Source organism: Neohortaea acidophila (assembly GCF_010093505.1).
Source record: "Neohortaea acidophila strain CBS 113389 unplaced genomic scaffold BDY17scaffold_13, whole genome shotgun sequence".
NCBI lineage: Eukaryota > Fungi > Ascomycota > Dothideomycetes > Mycosphaerellales > Teratosphaeriaceae > Neohortaea > Neohortaea acidophila.
In genome coordinates, this window is record NW_022985522.1 from 344,886 (window position 1) to 366,253 (window position 21,368).

Sequence of the window (21,368 nt, forward strand, 5' to 3'; positions counted from 1 at the left end):
CAAAGAAACGCCCTTGTACCCGAAAGCCATTGATTGTACAATCCAGACTGCAGAGATGAATGTCTTCCCGAGGAGCAAAATCAGAACAGGGTGAAGGGGGGACCGGAGGAGTGAAGACAGGGTACACAAGGGGGGGATGCGTGTTTGCAATCCCCACCCACCCAAGGGAAAAACGTCGTTAAGTATGAAATGGTTGGACTTTGCCAACCCATTCGAGATCGCCGTTGATGTCGAATCGGAGGTCGCCGTCGTCGCTGCCCGCGTTGCTGGCGGGACGGAGGATGGTTTCGAGGAAGTTCTCCCCACTGCGACGGCGGAGGTAGGCGGGTCGCTCGGAGGGGTTCTTGGTTGGAGAGGGTGATGGAGAGGGGATGGTGTTGGCTGGGCGCCGATGGTCGCGCCAGTTGTTGTCGAGCTCCCAGCTTTGCGCAGGCTGAGGCGGGCTGTCCTTGCGTTCCCAGACTTGACTCTTGTTCATTGTCGTCGAGCGAAGCCTCTCGGGAGAATCCTGGCGCCAGCTGGGCGCCTCCTCACGAGGCTTGCTTGCGGGCTTCTGCTTCTTCGTGCTGCTGCTGCCAAACGAAGCCGAAAAATTGGCAAAGGCATCAGAGTACTTCGACTTTTGTGGGATAGGAGTTGGGGTAGTTGACGAGCTCTCCTGCTTGACACCACGGCGAAGGTTCCCGAGCATGGCCCACTTATCGACGAGGAAGCTGGACGACGAGCGTATCTTTGGCAGTTCAGCAGTGGCATTGTCGTTGTCCAGGACCCTCCTCATAGGGCTGACGGAGCCGCGGACATTGACATCAGCCTCTGCGAGGATGGGCCGGGGCGTAGCACTTCCGCCATCATCCTCACTCGGAGTCTGCGGCTGAGGCGTGCTTGGCTGAGCAGTGCCTACGCTTTCAAGCTCCAGGCCAAAGTCGAAAGATCCTCGACCTTGCTCCTCCATCTCAAAGTCCTCTTCGTACAAATCACTCCAGCTTTTAGAAAAGCCACTGCCAAGCGCACCGTAGGGTGAGGTCTTGCCAGCAGGTTTGGTGAAGGTGATTGGAAGAGAGCCAAGGACGTTGGATGGGGCCGGGAGGGACCAAGCGATACTCTTGCTAGACCTTGCCGACTTGTACGACATGCCAAGACCAGAGTCGACGTTGGAATGCAGGGATGCTCCGTCAGCATCAGCATCAGTGTCGGCGTCGACGTATTGCCATTCTTCGCTCTTGAACGAACCGGGGAATAGATCCGGCTCATCATCACGAATAGTCGAGAGCTGTCGGACGGCCTTCTGGGGAGTCTTGCGCAAAGCGTCGGCCCATGGGAAGGAGTCGGCGGTCATGTTCGGGCTGGTGATGGACGGCGTTCGGAGGGGTTCGCGAGCGGCAGTGGAAACGGGAGCCAAGTCGGTTTGCTCGGTGCAGAACTCATCGAGTGCTTCGTCATCGGTAGTGAAGCTGCGCACAGCCTTGAGGGCTTCCCGCACGGCGCCGAGTGAACGGTTGGCGGGATCCAAGGCCAGGGAGTGCGTCAGGACATTGTACGTATCTTGCGACATGGTCGGGAAGACGTCGAGGAGGCTTTCACGGCTGCGAGCAAAGTCCGAGAACAAGGGGTCCTTTGGAGTTGGCGATGCAAAGGGGTTGCGCTGGAAGAGCACGTTGAGCAGAACAATACCAATGGCCCAGACGTCGGCAGAGGCAGGCGAGTACCCAAACCCGTAGACCGAGGACTCGTACTGCTCCGGCGCCATGTATCGATCGGATCCCACGGCAAACTCTGTCGACCAGGTTTCGGTTGTCGCCAGCCCAAAATCACCCAGCTTCATGGCACCATCGGCGGTAAGGAAGATGTTCTCAGGCTTGATGTCACGATGGTAGACTCCGTTGACGTGCAGGTGCTCGATGGCGTTGACAAGCTCGAGCATGAAATCACGGACGTGCTCGGTCTCCAGGGGTCCTCGGCCAGTGCGAATGGCCTCGTACAGGTCGCCATTGTTGCAAAGCTCCAAAACCATATATTGGTGGGCGGCGGTCTCGAAGTGATGGATCAAGTTGACAATGTGAGGGTGCAAGCTCAGGCGAGAATGGATTTCGAGCTCCTCGGAACGCTCATCGGTAGCAATAGCAGCTGGGCAGGGGGTGTGATCTTTGACGGCGTCTGCTTTGGTGATGCATTTGATAGCGACTTCAGCTCCGGTCAACTTGTCCGTGGCAGTGAAGACCATGCCAAACGAGCCATGGTTGAGGGGAGCGAGGGTCACGAAACGGTCGTTGAGTATATGTCCTTCCTCAAAGCCATCTCGCAAACACTCCATTGGACAAGTCTCTCGCCGGTAGTGGGATGCCGGAGGTCAAGAGATGTCTTGACTCGGAAGTCGAAGGAGGTGGGCGCGATGGATGCCTGGAAGGGAGAAGTGTACAATGATGGACCAAGAAGGTCCGACCAGTGATCAAGCCCGCCCGTTGGCTTTTTTCGGGAAAATTAACAGATGGCCCCTCGTCCGTGTAGTGTTTGGATCCACCCTGATGGTGGTGTTGATGGCAGGAAACCCCAATGTACAAAGAAAACCGCCCTGTCCACGGAGGAAAAGGGCTCAGTAGTGTCCGGTGGACCCGATAAGAATAATAGACAGTGACCAACGCTCGCTCCGGAATCAACGGGAAGAAATTGTAATGATTGTGGCTATCTCATAGGAAGAGATGTGCAGGTTGGGGTCCACAGAGAAGGAAGGTGCAGGGTAGGTTGTGATCAGGCCGGGCTCTTGAGTGTTCCGGACGGATCGATCGTATGGTGTTGAGGATGGCGGGAGTCGTACAGAGGGTCGTAAGGGTAAGGTGATGGAGAGTCGTAAGGGGCGTGATAGAAGAGGTGATCGTGCACGTGAGAGGGGTATGTCCAAGGTATATGGAGGAAAGGGGGGTTATGAGGGATGGAGGCGGATGAGTCGGAGAAGGATGACTGTAGAGGCGTTGGCGCCTAGAGTCAGTGCCTGGGGAGGAAAGCAGCGTGTGTGTGTCTCATTGGGCATCAAAGACCACCTGTTTTCCCGAGAGGCGTTGTCGTTGCGGGAGAGACGGACGAGTGGTGAGGTTGCGGTGTTGTTTTGTCCGAATAAGCGAGCTTGCGAAGCCTGGTGACCGATGACGAAAGCACGGATCCTCGGGATTGCGAGAGCTCCGCTGATGTCGTCGCACCCCTTGAACAGCTGGCGGAATTGAGGAGGTGGACGAGAAATACAGTGGCCAAGAGTCGTAGGGGAGGGTGGAAGGTGTTGAGGAAGGTGGGAGTGTGGTCGGTGTCACGCCTCCAATGGTGTCGCCCGGTGAAACGATAAGGAATGTATGACTGATGACTGCCGACGCCGAGCCGTCGCAGGAAGGAGCGATGGATGACCGGGTGTGGATTCGAGGGTAGCAGGAAGAGTCGTCGAGACGATGGAAGGAAGTAGGACAATGGCAGGCGAAGAGCAGGCGGGAAGGGAGAGGTGTATGTGGGCGAAGAGAAGCGGTGTAGAGGGAGGAGGGTGTGTTGTGGTGGGATGGACATGGAGGGCAAGAGAGGGCAGGCCCGTCGCACCTTCTCGAATCCAGGCTCGCCACCTTTGTTCGTGATTGGCCATCCGGGGAAAGCACGCTATCGCTGAATGCGGACTAGCTGTCCAGAGCTAGCGTCAGCCGACCCACCTGATTTTCCAAGTCCAGCAGTCGGATTGCGGACGCTTCCGCCAAGCAACACGTTTCTGCTCCGACGCCCGGCAGAGGTGAAGGCAAAGTCCTCGTTCGAGAGTCTCGACCCTGATGCGGTGGCTTTGAGCACGATTCAACGGCCTTCACACCGCTATCCATGACTCGGCAAGGAGTGTGAGCAGTCTTTGTCTTACGAGGGGCGACATCGGAGATTCAATTCCTTCAGGCCAACAAGCCCAAGCTTACCCGGCTCCCTGAAACCGGCGCCTCGAGCACACCCGTCTGGAGTTGCTGGCACCCATCCTACTTCACGTAATGAGTGTTTCGGCGAGGCACAGCCTGACGCGCAGAAATCTTGGTCCGGCTCGCACGGCCAATCGATACCTTCTGCATCAAACAAAGTCAAAGGAAATTAAGCATGCTTGCGCCATGGTGGGGTGGGCAGGAGTCCAGCTGCTGCCAGCGATCTGGAGAGAACCGTGCACGGGGGTGTCAAGCATCATCAATACTACCTACTGCATCACATACGATGCCCGCCTCTCAATGCTTTGTTGCGGTGGAGCTCGAGTCCAATGGCAGGTGCATGCGTCTGCCTCTTTTTATGCCGTTGAGGATAGCCACAGCTTCCCCGGCGAGTAATGGCTGGGGTTATGCATGCGTGCGCAGTCCAAGTCGAGGTGCTACTGCAGCTGGCCTGCATAGGACTAGAGCGGCCTGGGCCGACGATCGCTCCACCCATCAACCTTCTTGGATGGGCCTGATGTGGACTCTCCAGCGGCTGCCCTGATAACGATCATCAACTAGCCGTGGATAACAATCGTCCAGTGTGTGGGACAACGATTGTCTCTCCCTCTCCGCAATCTCCTTGACCGCACGAAAACGCGGGGATCAGGCACGGTCCTCAACAGTGGAGCCGAGTTTCGGGCGACGACACGGTCTGTGCACCACGGCGCCTACCACACCTTACGTGCTCGACCTTGACCGCTGCGGTGTAAATGTACTTCCGCCACACAGGCGGTGAATTGTCCGCATCGCCACTGGTCTTCCTTTACGCTGCAAGGTACCTGGCCCTACACCAAAGCGGCGAATGAGCCGGCTCTGCTGTGAAAATCTTGCTCTTTAAGCATAATCCTCCTTACGGGCATTGACTTTTGGCCTTGGCCCGAGCATCTGCGTACCCGGATCCCTCGGATTGCTGCACTTTGCATGAGACACCGGGGACTGCAGCCGCGCGTACCAAGTCAAAGGTACTGTACAGTACCTGATTGTCCCGTCCCGCAGCGAAGCGCCGCGGAGCACGGACGAAGCACTGCTTCCAGATTGGCGTTTGGGAGGTGAGGATTCACTGTCCATTGGGGGAAAGCATTCGCTCGTTTTCAGTGGTGCCACAGCAGCCTGCAACCGCAGCCTCGTCTGCCCTTGGGCCTCCCACCGCCGACTGTATTGTCGACACTTCCCGACACGTGACGCCACGCAACATGGCAGCCGTCAAATGTGTCTTGCTTGACATTGGTAGGTGTATTTCAAGGGTTGATGTTAGATGTGCGACTGAGTGTGTTTTCCACCGCAGAGGGCACTGTCTGCCCAATATCCTTCGTCAAGGACACGCTGGTAGGTCTTCCGCATAGCACACAGCTTCCTTCCTCTTTGCTATTTTAGTTCGACTTCTTCTTACTGAAACATATCCCATGAGCACAGTTCCCATATGCTCTCAAGGCCCTACCCGACGTCTTGTCCTCCAAATGGGACGACGAGGACTTCAGACCATACCGCGACGCCTTCCCAGAAGAAGCACGTCAGTCCGCTCAAGAACTCCAGGCCCACGTTGAAGATCTCACCAAGCGCGACGTCAAGATCGCGTATCTCAAGAACCTTCAAGGATATCTCTGGGAAACTGGATACAAGACTGGCGCATACTCCACTCCTCTGTTTCCCGATGTTGCGCCTCAGCTGAGGAAATGGAAGGAGCAAGGAGTGCAGCTCGTCATTTACTCTTCGGGGAGCGTTTTTGCGCAAAAGCTGCTCTTCGGTCATGTTGCCAGTCCGACTGCAGAAGCTGGACAAAAGCGGAAACGAGCACTTGAAGGAGATCTGGATCATGATGAGACCGTGCCCGCCAAGAAGAAAGCCATTGAGGGTGAGGGTGGAGCAGCAGATGGCTCTGATGGAGCTGTTCAGATGTCATCCGATCTTGCAACAAACAACATCGATACGATCCAGGCCGACACTACCAACCTTCCACACGAAGATGGCAATGCTTCTACTGAAGACTTGCAACACCTCATCAGTGGCTGGTTCGACACGACGAATGCCGGACTCAAGCAGGATGCGGGAAGTTACAAAAAGATTGCTGATGCGTTACAGGTAGGTCACGACATCTTGTGACCGTTGCAGTGAAGCTGACTTCAACTTTCTGTAGATGGCTCCTCAGGATATCCATTTCCTCAGCGACAATGTCAAAGAGGTCGAAGCGGCGATCGAAGCTGGGATGGCTTCCTCCATCGTTGACAGACCCGGAAATGCGCCGCTGTCTGAGGAAGACAAGGCACGATTTCACGTCGTGCAATCTTTGGACCAAGTCAGCCTGACTGCAAAGAAGGCATCAAACAGGGAGGAAGTAGATGCCGTACCAGAGCCTGAGAAGCCCAGCCGAAGGCGATCCCAACGGTTGAAGGGGAAGGACTTGTGATCAGTCGATGTTCAACGTGGCTTGCGTGGGTAGTGACCTCAGGTCAGCTGCCGCCCGGCAACCACCCACCAATTGTCCTTCTCATATCCAGAATCCAGTACGACCCCTCCAGCGGCCGTGACATCTTGATTCAATTCCCCTTCACGGTAGAGATGGTAGTACCGATGAAACACCCTGTCTTGCCCTCCGTTGGCCGGCCCATCTGCATCAGCAGACGCCGCCTTTTTCGATCCCCGCATAACCCACGGCACCATCACATCCTGTTCGTCGTCCGCCGTCCACCCCCTTCGACTACCCCCCTGCTCCAGCGCCCACACATAAACCAGCGCCCTCCCCTCAGGCCTCAACGTTTCCAAAATCCCCCTCACCGCCTCCACCCGCCTCTCCGCAGTGGACAAGTGATGCACAACAGCAATACAAATCGCAAAATCAAACGTCCCCCTCGGATGCGGCAACTCTAGCACATCCGCCTCCACAACCGCATGCGGCCGATGCGACTCCTCCTTGCCCGCGATTTCCAGCAAGTTGCGCGACCGGTCCGACGCGACGATGAAAATGTCGCGGTTGACGGACAGGTATTTCCCGTTGCCGCAGCCGACGTCGAGGCCGATGGCGCCGGCGGGCAGCGTGCGCAGGAAGTTTTCGATGATGGGCCACGGCTTGTGCCGCGTTGAGGAGAAGTGCGCGGCGATTTGGTTGTAGACTGCGTGCACGTGTTGGTTTTCGTAGGTTGGGGCTGCGGCTGCGGAGGTGGACATGGGGTGTTTTTGGATGCCCTGCGCTGCGTGCATTTGGTAGGCTGTTGTGCTGGAGACGTGGAATTTGTGGTGGTGGAGGTGAGGTGCGCTTCGGCTGCGAGCGCCTCCGCTTGAAGGCTGCAGAGCTCGATGCATTGATGTCAGTCTCGACTTCTGTTGCCATTACTTCATTGTTAATCGACGGAAGGACAAAAAGTCGAAATCAACGGCGCCATCATGATGAGCGCCGCAGATAACAATGAGAAGTCGAGCGTGCAAGGCATCTATAGCAAAGGCATTTACCGCGGCCTACCGGACCTGTCTTCAGCATCCAAAGGATTGACTGCAACTGTCACTGGTGCAAATGGAATCTCAGGAGCGCATATGGTATGAAAATAATGCTGCTATCCTCCATGATTCGTTGATTGACTTTGTGCAGGTCCGAGTGCTCGCAGAGAACAGCGAAAGATGGAGCAAGATCTACGCCCTTTCGCGACGACCACCATCGGGAAAGTGGCCAGACACCGTAGAGCATGTGCCCGTGGACTTCTTAACGACTCCCCAGGAAATTGCGGATATTCTCAAGTCGAGGGGTATCAAGCCGGACTACGTCTTTTTCTTCTCTTACGTCCTGATTGTCGATGACGATGGTGCGCTTCAATGGGGCGATCAAAGGCTGGTCGACAAGAACAGTAATACATGAGTGGCGTCGATGCCACGACAACAGCTAATTCGACCGACAGATGAATTGATGAGTAACTTCCTCGAAGCCCTGCCGCTCGCCAACGCCCTACCGAAGCGAGTATTCGCACAGTTCGGGCAGAAATGGTACGGCGTCCATCTGGGCGCCACAGACATTCCAGACGAGGAAAGCGATGATCGTCTCACCCTCGAGCCGAATCTGTACTATACACAGCATGACATTCTCGAGTCCTTCTGCTCAAAACACGGCATCGGATGGAATACCGCACTGCCTTCTTTCGTCATCGGAGCGGCTATCGACTCGTCCCAGTCCCTGCTATTCCCCATCCTGGCATATGCGTGCGTGCAGAAGTACCTGGGGCGGGAACTCGAATATCCCAGCGACCTTGATGCTTGGTATGCACCACAGTCTCTATCGAATGCGGTGCTGAATTCCTACTTGTACGAATGGTCGGTCCTGGCACCCAACACCGCAAACCAGGCGTTCAACGCCTCGGACGATTGTCAATTCACCTGGGGCAAAATGTGGCCCAGGCTGGCGAGTTATTTCGATATGGATTACATTGGTCCGGACGATGGCAGCGCAGCAAAATTTCAAGAGCAAGGGATGAAGTGTGACCCACCACCTCATGGTAGAGGGAGGAGGTCGATGATGAGGTTCAAGTTCTCGTTTGTGGAATGGGCGAAATCGTCGGAGAATGTTCAAGCGTGGAAGGAGTTGAGTGAGAAGCATGGATTGAGAGATGCAGAGTGGAAGGATGTTGGTTCCATCTTTGGAAGGGCCAATTTCTGCTTACATCGGCCATACGCGAGCGTGATGAGGTAGGTGATGGCTTTTGGACGATCTCGGTGGATGTTGGCTAATGCGAGCATACAGCGCCACGAAAGCGAAGAAGTTTGGCTTCTTCGGCTTCGTCGATTCTTACGAGTCCATCTTCTCGGTGATCGAAGAGTTTGTGGCTTTGAAGATTGTGCCAGATCCCAACAGCATCAAACCGAGATAGATGTTGGCAGCTTGGAAGAGGAGTGGAGTGTCGTCGGACTCTGATCTCCGTTCTTTCCCCGCAACCGCTTCACCTCACTTTACCTGACCAGTACCCGGCCGAGGTAGAAGGCTAACAGCTCACGGTTGCTTGGAAAAGACACTCATTCATCAAGTCCACCCATTCTTCTCGTAAGTGTCTGTTGTCTTTCTCTGCTTCTTCATTGCATCCTTTCCTGATCCTCCTCGTCAAAATGAACTTCGAAGTCCCCTCCGACCTCCAAAACTACATCAAACGCCTCGACAAGTTCATCGCCGACGAAATCACCCCTCTTCAGCACCAAAACGACAACAATCGCTTCTTCGACCACCGCCGCGAACACGCCCGCACAAACTGGGACGCCGGCGGCCTCCCGCGCGAAGAATGGGAAGATCTGATGGTCGAGGCCGCGCGACGCGCAGACAAGGCCGGCTTCTATCGCTTCAGCCTGCCCAAAGAGTACGGCGGACAGAATGATGACGGCGGACGCGGATCGAATTTGTGGATGGCGGTGATCCGCGAGCACATGGCGAGCAAGGGACTCGGGCTGTTCAACGATCTGCAGACGGAACATTCGGTTGTCGGCAACTTCCCGGACATTGTCATGGTGCAGCATTTTGGCAACGCACAGCAGAAGAAGGAGTTGATTTGGGGGCGCTTGGAGGGGCGGGTGCGGATCACGTTTGGGCTGACGGAGCCGGGGCATGGGAGCGATGCGACGCACATGGCGACCAAGGCGGTAAAGCAGAAGGACGGCAGCTGGGTGATTAATGGTGGCAAGATGTGGCAGACGGGCATGCACAAGGCGTCGCATTGCTTCATCTTTGCGCGTTGTTCTGGCAAGAATGGCGATGCAAAGGGCATTACGTGTTTCGTTGTGCCGAAGAGCTCGTCGGGCCTTAAGGTGGAGAGTTACGAGTGGACGCTCAACATGCCGACCGATCACGCGACGGTGTCGTTGACGGACGTGAAAGTCCCGGCGTCTGCGGTGCTGGGGAAGGAAGGCGAGGGTCTAGCTGTGGCGCAGGCTTTCGTCCACGAGAATCGCATCCGGCAAGCTGCCTCTTCTCTCGGCGCGGCGGTGTACTGCATCAACCAGAGCGTCGAGTACGCTCGCAAACGATCGCCATTCGGCAAACCCCTCGCAACAAACCAGGCCATCCAATTCCCCCTCGTCGAACTCGCGACACAATGCGAAATGCTCCGGCTACTCATCCGCAAAACCGCCACGGAGATGGACTCGATGCCTCACGTCGAAGTGGAGCAGAAACTCGGCGACAAAGTCAGCATGTGCAATTACTGGGCCAACCGGCTGTGCGGGCAAGCCGCGGACCGCGCGATCCAAGTCCATGGTGGATGGGGGTATAGTCGCCACTGCCAGTTTGAGCACATCTGGCGCCATCATCGGCGGTATCGGATTACGGAGGGGAGTGAGGAGATTCAGATGCGCAAGGTTGCTGGGTATTTGTTTGGCTTCATGGGGCCGAAGAAGTCGAAGTTGTGATGGCTTCCCTCATGCAGTCGAGGCTGGTGTCTGCGCCTGCCGCTACGCTGTCGAGGGTAGTGCTGCAAGTGCACATCAATGCACCAGCAGGCGCAAGTCGATCGCATACAAGTGCACTGCCTCTCCAATCAGACATCTGAACGCGAACCTCCATCACATTCTTCCTCGCCCTCCCAGCGAATATCTTCCCCTCAAGAACTTCCCAACAGTACTACAACCAACACGGCAGCTTCACAACCCGACAACCACTCCAACAGCACAACCAAGACGACCCCGTCCACAAGCCAATAACATGGTAACCCCTGACCAAGCCGACCCCTTGCGAAGCGGATTCAATCCGCCGGAGAAGGAGGACATCTACGAAATATACATGACGGCAACCTCATTGAAAAAACGGCAGCAATTCTGCGTCTTCTTCAACATCACCCCCTCCACTCTGGACAGCTGGGCACAGCCGGCGCGCGAGATGCTTCGCGAGGACAGCGGGTTGACCGACGCGTACCAAAGCTTTCGCACCCTGGGCGGAAAGAAGTATGTGTACGCCGAGCCCGGCGCGCGGGCCTGGTGGCAGCTCGAGGCCAACAAGACGACCGACTTCCACTTCGACGACCGCGAACTCGTCCTGCGGCTCTCGTGTACGGACCCTATCATGGAATACTTTGCCAAACTGCCGTCGTCCGTTGGGTGGGAGGTCGATGACGTCGACCGTGATGGCTTGCCGGTCAAACGCTACGTACCCAGCTACGCGATGCAGATGGCTATGCTTCGCGAGCTGTTGAGGTTTGAGGCGATGAGAATGAAGGGGGAAAATGGCGTGTGCAAGGAGTAAACGCCGACCAGCGACGACTAGCTGTCAGCAACGCCAGTCTATGTTCTATGGGTTTATCAGGGGTTATGCAGAGGGGGTTCAATCAATGCACATCCAGGATTACCAGTAATCGCCGTACTGTCCAAGGGCCTCACTCGCTCTCAATTCGTGCTGTGCAGCGCTCAAAGCATCAAAGTGGGTGGCAATTTTCAGCCCGCGAAGCCGCTCCTTTTCCATATCATCCCATGTCCAGGAATCGTCCGCTTCGGCTTCTTGGGTGAGTCGGGTGCTGGCCTCGCTGACTACATTGTGTGAATCGCCATTACCGGAACCGGACGGCGTCTCAGCAGGTGCGGGTGTTGCATCGCTCGGAGTCCCCTCTGTCCGCGGAGGCAGATCCACGCCATCGGGCCGCGGAGGAAGCAGTCGTGACCTCTCAAGCACAACCTCCGGGTTGATCGTCTTCCTCCCCTTCTTGAACACATATCGCGCCACGCTCGTAGCAAAAATGACCTTTGAAAGATCCTGCGCATCACCTTCTTGCTCTCCGCCCTTCCCTTGCCGCCGCGCCTTCCTCTTCCTCCAAGGCTGCAGCGCGTAGCTCTCCGGCCGCACAGCGCCGTGCTTCACAATATGCGACACGACGTAAAGCCACTTGCGATCCCAGCTCAGCACTCGCGTGAAAATCTCAAAGCGCTGCAACGGCTCGATCTGCTTGTGGAAGAAGCAGCTAATACTCCCCAGCGCGACAAAGTACTTCCCGCCCGCCTCGGTGGTATCCTTCGGCAATCCCTGCTCATCGCCTTTATTCAGCCTCGCAAGACCCGTGCGGATAATGCACCCCATATAATGCGCGCGCGCGACATCGAGATCCGCGAAATAAGTGCTGTTCGATTTGTGGAAGTTGTAGTCGGTGTCGTACGGCGTGTTGTAGCTGCTCGTGATCATCGGGGCGAAGAGGTGTTTCGGCTGCTGCGGGTGCGGCTGGAAGTAGAGTTGGTAGATGATGCCGCGGAGCACGCGGATGTGCCAGAAGCCTGGCAGATTTTTGAGATTTAGTAGCGCGACGAGGAGGGCGAGGAGGCGCCAGGTGTGCTTGACGCCGTTGGGGCCGAGATGTTTGGTGAGGGTGTCGCGGACGGCGGGGAGGGTGGAGAGGCCGGCGAGGGCGGCGGAGGTGGTGAGGACGCCGCCTATGAGGCCCAGGCGCGTTACGGCGGACATCTTGAGTCCGAGGTCTTTCGATCGAGAGGGTGATGGGAATGCAAGGTCGTCGAGAGATTGATATGCGCCACGGCGCCCAGAGAAATATCTTGACACGCGACTCAAGCCGAGGCTCGGAGAAACGAAAGTCCGCCGCACCTGACGTGGAGCATCGAGACAGCTTCACGCTGGAAGTGTCACTTGCATCCCTGCACATAACCATGGCTCGATGACAATGGCAGCCAAGAGACTCATCAAAGAGCTCGACGCCTACCACTCCGATCCATCCCCGGCCGTAGCAATTCTACAGCCGGCCGACGATGGAGATCTCCTCCACCTGACCGCTGTTCTCCTAGGACCGCAGGAGACAGCATACGAAGGTACACTCCACTCTACTTCCGCTCTCAATTCGACATACTAACAGTATGATGGTTCAGGCGGCACCTTCACTCTCACCCTCGCCGTTCCGCCCAACTACCCCGCCGCTCCACCCGACATCCGCTTCCGCACTCCCTGCTGCCATCCCAACGTCAACTTCAAAACCGGCGAGATCTGTCTCGACCTCCTCAAGGGCTCCTGGACGCCTGCGTACGGCCTCATCAGCACGCTCGAAGCCGTGCAGCAGTTGCTGAGTGCCGGCGGAAACCCGGATAGTCCGTACAATCTCGATGTTGCGAGGTTGATGCGCGAGGGGGACTTGGTGGGAGCGGAGGCTTTGGTGAGGTTCTATACTCGGCTCTATGCTTGGGGACGATGATAAGGAGGATGGGTCTGGGATGGTTGGCTGGCTGGCTAGTCTATCTTCGACGTCGCCTTCTCAATCTCGTCCAGGATGGCTCTCACGTCCTTCTCCGCGCTCCGCCACCGCTCCTCCACCGCAGCCCGGCGCTCGGGACTCCTCACCACGAACTTCGCTTTGAACGGCAGAGGGCCCGAGTTGATGCCCTGCGAGTACGCCAAAGGGTCCGGCTGCACCTTTTCCCCCTTCCTGTCCGCATCATCCGCACACTCGATGTCAAACGCCCACAGCACGCGCGCAATGTTGATGAACAGGGAGTTCATCGCCACGTGCTGTCCCGTACACACCCGTCTGCCATACCCAAAAGATGCGAGGGGCAGGTTCGGGTTCTCGATCCATCGCGAAGGGCGGAAATCGAGGGCGTCCGGGCCGTAGATCTTCTCGTCGAGATCCATTGCCCAGTGGTTCGGGACGACGATGGCACCTTTGGGGATGCGGTAGCCCATGTACTCGTCGTCTTTTTGGTCAATGGCGTGCGGGATGCCGCCTGCGCTTACCGGTCCTGGGGAAAAGAAATGGATTGTTAGCGGGTAGATTGTTGAGAGTCGTTCTCCTTGCATACTCACTCCAACGAAGTGTTTCTTTTACCACAGCTTCAATACAGGCCAATCGGCCTCGATCGTCAAACTCCGGCATTCGATCGCCCACGATCGAATCCAGCTCTCGCTGAACTTTCCGCATAGCCTCTGGTGCCGTCAACGCGGCCATGACGAAAGAATGCAACGCCATCGTCGTCGTGTCGCTGCCCGCTTCATACATGCTGCCCACGCAGTACGCCAGCTCCTCCTCCGACATGCCACTCGATTCCTTCCACGACGTAGCCAGCTTGGTCCAATTCCAGCCCGGCCGCTGCAGTCCCCCGGTCAAAGCACGGAGATGGAACTTGGCCTCGAAGTCATGAAAGCCATCCGCAATGCGCTTCCACGGCGCCAAGAAGCGCGGCAGGTGGTTGAGGAAGGGCAGAGCATCGACGATCCACGTGCCGACGCGCGCGGCATAGAGGAAGTTGTCCATGATGGTGGCGACGCTTTGGAGTTCCGGCTCGTCGCCGCGCGGCATGCGCTTGCCGTACGCCAGGCCGAAGATCAGGCTGGCGGAGTAGCGGTGGAAGGCGTGCATCCAGGTGTCGTCGGTGGTGGAGAGGAGGTCGTGCAGGAGCTGCAGGCTTTCGAGGTCTTGCAATTTTACGTACTGTTGCGCGTACCGTGGTTGAACTAGGCCGCCTTGGATGCGTTGATGGTTGCGGTATTTCGCGGCGCTGGGTGGTCACAGTTAGGCAAAGGGTTATCTACCATCAGGATCTCTCGTCCCCTCACTTACTACGGCATCAACACCGATCTCTGCCCTCTGCTCACACATTCCTGCCCCATGACCAGGCGCGGCCGCGAACTGTACAAATTGCTCCGCTTGTCGAGCAAGTCCTTGGCGGCCGTGTGACTGCTCAGCACAACCACCGTGTCCTTGCCGTATTGCAGCGACATGACGGGGCCGTAAGTCTGGGCCCATTCGCGGTAGGTTCGCCATGGCCAGAGTTTGGGGGCCTGGAGCGTTGTGAACTGGTGAGCTCTATACTATGGTTGAGCCAGCCGCGGGTGTGTTTTCTCACCTGATGCAGATTCCCGATTATGGGGAGACGAGGGGGTCCCGGGGGAAGGGGCAGTTTGTCTGCTTGTCTGGAGCGCCAGAATAAATAGGCGTAATAGACTGCCACGAAGATGACGAGGGCTGCGTATACGATGGCGAGGCCTGCAAATATGTTCGGAGAGAGAGGAGTGGGAGGAGGAGGAGGAGGCCGGGAGGGGAAGAAGACCTGCTCCATAGACGGACCCCTTCGCCCCGAAGGCATTGCCCTCGAATGCCTTGCCCTCGAGTCCATTGAATGGGGTGTGCTGTCTTTTGTGTTGTCGCGTCTAGAGCTCGGTGGCTAAGTATTGACATAGGTGTGCAGTGCCTTAGCAATGCTCAGTCAGCCGTAAGCAGAGGCTGGAATCGGACTGGCGTTGAAGGGTGTGATGCTGTGGGAGTCCCAGAGGGCAGTGATATCTCGAGGGTGTTGCGTATTTGAAAGGTTGCGTTCCCATTTCCGGTGTGATCTGGTGGACGATGGAAGTTGTTGCAGTTGGGTGCTGCCTCAGGCCGGCCAACGCCTGAGGCCACCAGGGTTTGGGAAGAATGTCACCAGGCAACGAATCGGTCAGCATCTCATCTGATTAACATCGACTTATTACTTTCGCCCAAAGTTCCCTTCTTCCATCTACACTGTCCTTCATTCCGGTCGTCGACTCTTCCATCAGCCATTTCTGGCACGCCTGAAGAAGATGGGCGGCGTTCACGCTACTTCCTGGGCTCGCCGAAGTGGGGTTTCAGCAACTGCCGTGCATTTCGACATGGAGCGGCAGTTGAGATTCTGGTCTTCCCCATGTGAACTGCACGCGGAGTGGAGTTGGACATATGTAACCTTCGCCAGAAGCGAATGGTAGGCTGATCGTGCTGTTCTCATCTCTCTTCCACTACCTTCTCTCCTTCTCTCATTCATCCACCCCCCCTTCCCCCGCATCGCTGCCAGCATGCCCGTCCGCTACCACGCCGACCACATCGGCTCCCTCATCCGCCCCGCGACCATCTCCACCGCGCAAGCCGAAGCAGACGCCGGCAAAATCAGCGCGGCAGAGCTGAAGGAAGTGCAAAAAGCAGCGATCGCGGACATTGTGCAGAAGCAGCAGCAGCATGGCGTGCGCGCCATCAGCTCCGGCGAGTTCGACCGCAAGTACTACTTCGGCGGCTTCCACGAGAAGCTCGACGGCTTCCGCGAAGTCAGCCCCGTGCCGTGGGAGCTGGCGCGCCTGTCTGCGGCCCCGATTGCCGCACTGAAGAAGGCGGGCCAGCAGTATCCCATGGCGGCGGTGTGCGAGGGCAAGATTCGGAATACGAGCAGTCCCTACACGGAGAATTGGCGGATGCTGCGCGATGCGGTGCCGAGGGAGTTGTGGAGCGAGTGTAAATTCACCATGCCGCCGCCTTGCTACTTCCATTTGCGTCTGGGGCCGGGCAAGTGCTATAGTCCCGAGGCGTATGCGAATGACGAGGAGTTCTTTGCAGACCTGGCGCAGGCGTATCGCACGGAGATTCAGACGTTGCATGGGGAGGGACTGCGGAATCTGCAGATTGATGATCCTACGCTTGCGTACTTCTGCTCGACGGAGATGTTGGAGGGTTTGAGGAGTGATGGGGAGGATACGCAGAAGATGTTTGATATGTATTTGAAGGCGCACAATGATTGTATTGCTGGACGGCCGAAGGATATGCATGTCGGCTTGCACGTGTGCAGAGGTATGTGCAGTAGGGAGGAGGAGGATGATGTGCATCAACTAACGTGGATGGCCAGGCAACTTCTCGAAATCGGTGCATTTTAGTGAAGGCTCGTATGAGACGATTGCCGAGCAGTTCTTCAAAACGCTCGACTACGACACATTCTACCTGGAGTACGACAACCCGCGCTCGGGCGGCTTCGAGCCGCTGCGCTTCCTGCCCAAGAACAAGAATGTGGTGCTGGGAGTGGTGACGACGAAACTGGCGGAGCTGGAAGATAGAGAGCTCATCAAGAAGCGAGTGCGCGAGGCGGCGGAGATTATTGCAAAGGGACAGGGGCGCAGTGTTGATGAGGCGATGCAGAATATTGGCATCTCGCCGCAGTGCGGGTTTGCGAGTATGGCCAAGGGACAGGCGGAGGGCATGGACGAGGCGAAGATGTTTGCCAAGTTGGAGTTGGTGCAAGAGGTGGCGAGGGAGCTGTGGCCGGACAGGGCGAATTGATGCTGAGGCAATGTACTGACATGTGCAAGCATGTGCGATAGATACGGGCCACAGGGCTATGTCATCATCCCTTTCTTAAACCAACCAAGACGCACGCGGGCCAGAGGTACAGACATGTGCGCATCCGGAGCAGACCAATGACGACGAGATGTCCATCCACATGCCGGAGCGAATCGACCAACTGCCATCCCAACGCATCTTCCGCGATATCGCGCGTCCCGTCCGCTCGCTTGGCCACGGGGTTTCCCATCAGGTGCCGCAGGGCTGTGCCGTCGGCCAAGGCGTGCCTGCTTTGATGGATGAGATCACGTCCACCACTATGTGCGTGCTGGGAGGTAAGGTGAAGGTGGTTTTAAGGTGGAGAGTCAGCGCTCAACGGGTGACGATCCTTGCCCTCGGCCCACCGTCCACAGCCTAATTCACCCGCGAGGGGGATTCCTGTTTCGGCGAGCTTCTCAGGTACCGGGAGAGCGAGTGTACACAGCAGCACCCGAGTGCAGGTACCGTACCTACAGGTCCTTTGTTGCCAGAGCGCGTCATCTACGTCAGTTGGAGCTCGCCTGAATTGCGACACGCCGACCGAGGCGTTGTTGAGCCTCCCGTTCCCCCTGCCATACTGTCGGGGCGATTGGAATCTTCCACTCCCCCGCCCGCGCCCAGCATCGCATTCTAGACTTGGGCCCAAGAGAAGCGATGGCCTGCGCCAATGAGGGCCGAGAATTCAGTGGAAGCTAATCGATTTTCCCCGGAGCACACCGCAAAACCACACCCGCGCCTCGGGCTAGGGTCAGGCCAAAGCCAGGGTCCGGTGGGTCGAGAAATTTTTGGGCCATCAACGATTTCTCGGAGTGCACGCACTAACACTACCACCACCCCTTCGCCTCTCCCCCTTCCGCCCCCACCTCTCCTCCTCTTCCACCACCGCTTCTACAATCCATTCCTTGTCCGTTGTCCCTCTCCATCCTCTGTCGTGTTGTGTTGCACCTCCACCGCGCCTCTTCCGCTCTCCCTTCGTTGGTAACAGACTCTCAACACCCCGCCAAGACCGCCGCTCAACGCTATTCCAACGAGCCTCGACTCCTTCGCCTCGCCCCATCTTGCGGAATTACGTCCAACTGACAATCGAGTCGACAATTTCAATACGCCACCTCCCCTCTCCCAAACCATTGGCCCACCATGAGCAGTTCCGCGCTCCCTGCAAGCAACGCCGAGCGTCGCCAGCTCAACCTCGACTCCATCCCCTCCACCACCTCGAGCTCCAGCGCGGGCTCACCAACCGATTCGCCCACCGGCTCCGCCTCATCCACCTCCCTCTCCTCTTTGGGTTCGGTGGAGGAGTACAACAAGCCGCCGCAGCAGAAGCTCGTCGACTCATACGGCAATGATTTCAAAATCCCCGACTACACCATCAAAGAGATACGAGATGCCATTCCCAAGCACTGCTTTGAGCGATCGGCTTTGACAGGCTTCTCCTACGTCGTGAGAGACATTGCCTGTCTGGCCACCGTCTTTTACCTCTGCAACACCTACATTACCCCGGAGTACATCCCCTCCACTCCCGTTCGCGCCCTGCTATGGGCCGGGTACACCTTTGCCCAAGGCCTGTTCGGCACCGGTCTGTGGGTGATTGCACACGAGTGCGGCCATCAGTCCTTCTCGCCCAGCAAGACGCTCAACGATACCGTCGGCTGGTTCCTGCACTCCGCCCTGCTCGTCCCTTACTTCAGCTGGAAGATCAGCCACGGCAAGCACCACAAGGCCACGGGCCACATGGAGCGCGACATGGTCTTCATGCCCCGCACCCGTGAGGAGCACGCCACTAAGGGCGGCATGCTGTTGCACGAGATGCACGAGCTGCTAGAGGACACGCCCATCTACTCCGCCGCTCAGCTCATCTCCCAGCAGCTGTTCGGATGGCCGTACTACCTGATCGCCAACGTCACTGGCCACAACTATCATTCGCGCCAGCCCGAAGGCAAAGGCATTGGCCGCAAGAACGGTGACGGCAGCGTCAACCACTTCAACCCGAGCAGTCCCTTGTACGAGAAGAGGGACGAGCGTCTGATTCTGCTTTCCGACCTTGGCCTGCTGCTCACCGGCACCGCGCTCTTCTTCGTTGGCAAGACATATGGCTTGTCCAACCTGCTGGTGTGGTATATTCTGCCATATCTCTGGGTTAACCACTGGCTCGGTAAGTCCTGCGAAATCACTCCCCAACAAAATCCCCAACTAACCCATCTCCACAGTCGCAATCACCTACCTCCAACACACCGACCCCTCCCTCCCCCACTACAAGCCCGAGACCTGGACCTTCGCCCGCGGCGCCGCAGCGACCATCGACCGCGAATTCGGCTTCATCGGCCGCCAGCTCTTCCACGGCATCATCGAAACCCACGTCCTGCACCACTACGTCTCCGTCATCCCCTTCTACCACGCCGACGAAGCCACCGAGGCCATCAAGCCCATCATGGGCCAGCACTACCGCTCCGACACCACCGACGGACCCGTGGGCTTCATCAAGGCCATGTGGAAGAGTGTGCGGTGGTGCCAGTGGGTGGAGCCCATGGAGGGCGCGAAAGGGGAGAATGCGAATGTGCTCTTTTTCCGCAACCGGAATGGACTCGGTTTGCCGCCGGCGAAGCTTGCGGCGCCTGGCAAGCGGGGCATGATGGTTGAGGTGGAGGATGAGAAGGATGAGTGAGGCCCGGCTGTGGCTGTGGCTATGGATCTGCGAAACGACCTCCAGTCGACAGATCGATTTCTGAGCATTGTTTTTATTTTCCTTTGATTCCTTTCGATGCGAAACGTCTGCGTTTTGAGCGCGGCGCTATTTCTTCTCAGCAAGAAAAGGAGGTGAGATGAGGTCCACGGCTGGCAAAAAAGAGTCATTATCTTGAGCAAGGAAAGCGACGGATAGAGGGCAAAGCGATTCCCACGATAGATTATGATGGGCTGTGAGAGCCAAGAATCGATTTTTGTATATTTGGTTGGGCCTCGAGGCGGTCAAATAGCTAGAGAGAGAGAGACATTTTGATGGGGACGGGAGGGAAGAAATTATCAAACATCTGATAGCAGCGTTCAAAACATCGACTGAGAATAACTTATCAATCGCTCGAATTCCATTCCTGCATACCGGCACGACCTGAACTACCTTACTATCCCAATCTGCCCCGTCCCAAGTCTTGCCCCTTCCCATCCCCCATCCACACTCTTCTTACGAAGGCTTATACTCCCCATCCGCCTCCGCCTCATCCTCCCCTCCATCAGCCACGGTATCAGCAGTACTGAGTCCGCCGTCTTTGCTACGCGTTCCCAAAAAGCGGAAGACGTCAGTCCCAGTGCGTCCCCAAAAGCCCCGTGAAATGAGCGCAGACCACGCAAGCTTGACACGAGGCTAGAGTGTGAAGGTGTAGGGAGAGAGGGACTTACGCCGTCCCGCCGACGTTGGAGTTGGGATTGGAAGTTTGGGCTTGTTTGCTTTTGGGCGGACTGGAGGAATCTGGTTAGAGGGATGGGGTGGAGTGAAGTTGGGATGCGATGCGATGACTTACGGCCCTCCCGATTCCTTGGTGGTGTACTCGTCGTCGCCGTCGTCTGCTACGACGGGGATGTCGGCTTTGTTGTTGGACATTGTTGGGCTTGGATTCCTTTTGATGATGATGCAGAAGGTAGTGAGGAGGTTATGTTGGAAGATGATATATGTATACTAGAAAAGCGAGGAGAGGAGAGGAAAAGAGAAAGGTAGGCAGCCTACCTTTACCTACATACCCCTACCCAGCTACGTCTCACAATCCTGTTCAACAAGACCTTGCTTTGCAACGTGATGTGGACACCTCACCCTGACACCCACCAGTCGGAATATGGTGTACATGCAAAGTTCGCGCCGAAAAACAAGGCTGCGAAGTTGGAGATGTGACATCGCCACACGTCATGCCAGCCACACCTCTGCCTCCCTTTCCCTTTCCACGTCTCATCCCAGTATTGATGAAAGCAGGATTGTGTGTGGTGTGGCGTCACTGGGTAACGGGTGTGCATGGACATTAGGTATCTAGGTATGTAGCATCTTCGAGCAACGCGAATCAGCCAGCACGTTAGCAGCAAAGTCACGTGTTTCTCGTACCAACCGAAACGAAAGCGGCGAGATAGGAGAACAATGCCGAAACGGGCAGAGCGATTTAAGAGAAGGATCGTGAATACTTCGTAAAGGATGGATATAAAACCGAAACAAACACATAACAGATATTCCCGTTGTCCGTGCCTCCGCAGAGTATAAGGTATCCTCGATTCCCTTCCGCAAAACACCGAAGCAGATTAACAGCGATCCAAGCAGAGCAAAATGATACCAGGCCATATTAGCAGGCATGTCCGTTTCCCAGTAGATCCGAAAAGCGTCTCCATGATGGTCCAG

At 56.8% G+C, this 21,368-nt stretch overlaps 12 protein-coding genes across 12 annotated transcripts; 7 read left to right on the plus strand and 5 right to left on the minus strand.

The window, feature by feature from the left end:
* Positions 1–178: 178 nt before the first annotated feature.
* On the minus strand, positions 179–2,311 carry BDY17DRAFT_313984 (kinase-like domain-containing protein; the record flags this gene model as incomplete). Its single annotated transcript, XM_033735779.1, has 1 exon — positions 179–2,311. The coding sequence occupies one exon, from the start codon at positions 2,309–2,311 to the stop codon at positions 179–181; it is 2,133 nt and encodes a 710-aa protein (XP_033585276.1).
* A 356-nt stretch (positions 2,312–2,667) lies between these two features.
* Positions 2,668–3,592, minus strand: BDY17DRAFT_57605 (uncharacterized protein). The gene has a single exon (XM_033738520.1). The coding sequence runs from the start codon at positions 3,541–3,543 to the stop codon at positions 3,025–3,027; it is 519 nt and encodes a 172-aa protein (XP_033585277.1). The 5' UTR covers positions 3,544–3,592; the 3' UTR covers positions 2,668–3,024.
* A 1,569-nt stretch (positions 3,593–5,161) lies between these two features.
* BDY17DRAFT_328230 (HAD-like domain-containing protein) lies at positions 5,162–6,372 on the plus strand (the record flags this gene model as incomplete). Its single annotated transcript, XM_033737812.1, has 4 exons — positions 5,162–5,195; positions 5,254–5,294; positions 5,382–6,047; positions 6,103–6,372. 4 exons carry the CDS (start codon positions 5,162–5,164, stop codon positions 6,370–6,372), a joined length of 1,011 nt encoding a protein of 336 aa, XP_033585278.1.
* A 38-nt stretch (positions 6,373–6,410) lies between these two features.
* Positions 6,411–7,130, minus strand: BDY17DRAFT_328231 (S-adenosyl-L-methionine-dependent methyltransferase; the record flags this gene model as incomplete). Its single annotated transcript, XM_033737813.1, has 1 exon — positions 6,411–7,130. One exon carries the CDS (start codon positions 7,128–7,130, stop codon positions 6,411–6,413), a length of 720 nt encoding a protein of 239 aa, XP_033585279.1.
* Positions 7,131–7,349: 219 nt separating this feature from the next.
* Positions 7,350–8,815, plus strand: BDY17DRAFT_258714 (NAD dependent epimerase/dehydratase family protein-like protein; the record flags this gene model as incomplete). The annotated part of the gene is made up of 4 exons (XM_033731800.1): positions 7,350–7,496; positions 7,549–7,788; positions 7,837–8,633; positions 8,689–8,815. The coding sequence occupies 4 exons, from the start codon at positions 7,350–7,352 to the stop codon at positions 8,813–8,815; spliced, it is 1,311 nt and encodes a 436-aa protein (XP_033585280.1).
* A 232-nt stretch (positions 8,816–9,047) lies between these two features.
* Positions 9,048–10,337, plus strand: BDY17DRAFT_319353 (acyl-CoA dehydrogenase/oxidase; the record flags this gene model as incomplete). The annotated part of the gene is made up of 1 exon (XM_033736268.1): positions 9,048–10,337. One exon carries the CDS (start codon positions 9,048–9,050, stop codon positions 10,335–10,337), a length of 1,290 nt encoding a protein of 429 aa, XP_033585281.1.
* Positions 10,338–10,629: 292 nt separating this feature from the next.
* BDY17DRAFT_328234 (uncharacterized protein) lies at positions 10,630–11,166 on the plus strand (the record flags this gene model as incomplete). Its single annotated transcript, XM_033737814.1, has 1 exon — positions 10,630–11,166. The coding sequence occupies one exon, from the start codon at positions 10,630–10,632 to the stop codon at positions 11,164–11,166; it is 537 nt and encodes a 178-aa protein (XP_033585282.1).
* Positions 11,167–11,265: 99 nt separating this feature from the next.
* BDY17DRAFT_258413 (4HBT like protein) lies at positions 11,266–12,369 on the minus strand (the record flags this gene model as incomplete). Its single annotated transcript, XM_033731775.1, has 2 exons — positions 11,266–11,408; positions 11,478–12,369. 2 exons carry the CDS (start codon positions 12,367–12,369, stop codon positions 11,266–11,268), a joined length of 1,035 nt encoding a protein of 344 aa, XP_033585283.1.
* Positions 12,370–12,583: 214 nt separating this feature from the next.
* Positions 12,584–13,105, plus strand: BDY17DRAFT_319355 (ubiquitin-conjugating enzyme/RWD-like protein; the record flags this gene model as incomplete). The annotated part of the gene is made up of 2 exons (XM_033736269.1): positions 12,584–12,728; positions 12,786–13,105. The coding sequence occupies 2 exons, from the start codon at positions 12,584–12,586 to the stop codon at positions 13,103–13,105; spliced, it is 465 nt and encodes a 154-aa protein (XP_033585284.1).
* BDY17DRAFT_57737 (cytochrome P450) lies at positions 12,955–15,399 on the minus strand. Its single transcript, XM_033738521.1, has 5 exons — positions 15,027–15,399; positions 14,754–14,772; positions 14,468–14,688; positions 13,714–14,405; positions 12,955–13,649 (listed from the first exon to the last, which is right to left on the minus strand). Exons 1-5 carry the CDS (start codon positions 15,083–15,085, stop codon positions 13,141–13,143), a joined length of 1,500 nt encoding a protein of 499 aa, XP_033585285.1. The 5' UTR covers positions 15,086–15,399; the 3' UTR covers positions 12,955–13,140.
* Positions 15,400–15,714: 315 nt separating this feature from the next.
* On the plus strand, positions 15,715–16,960 carry BDY17DRAFT_258598 (uncharacterized protein; the record flags this gene model as incomplete). The annotated part of the gene is made up of 2 exons (XM_033731790.1): positions 15,715–16,477; positions 16,533–16,960. The coding sequence occupies 2 exons, from the start codon at positions 15,715–15,717 to the stop codon at positions 16,958–16,960; spliced, it is 1,191 nt and encodes a 396-aa protein (XP_033585286.1).
* An 803-nt stretch (positions 16,961–17,763) lies between these two features.
* BDY17DRAFT_356805 (putative Delta(12) fatty acid desaturase) lies at positions 17,764–20,063 on the plus strand. Its single transcript, XM_033738289.1, has 2 exons — positions 17,764–19,151; positions 19,207–20,063. The coding sequence occupies exons 1-2, from the start codon at positions 18,137–18,139 to the stop codon at positions 19,659–19,661; spliced, it is 1,470 nt and encodes a 489-aa protein (XP_033585287.1). The 5' UTR covers positions 17,764–18,136; the 3' UTR covers positions 19,662–20,063.
* Positions 20,064–21,368: the final 1,305 nt, after the last annotated feature.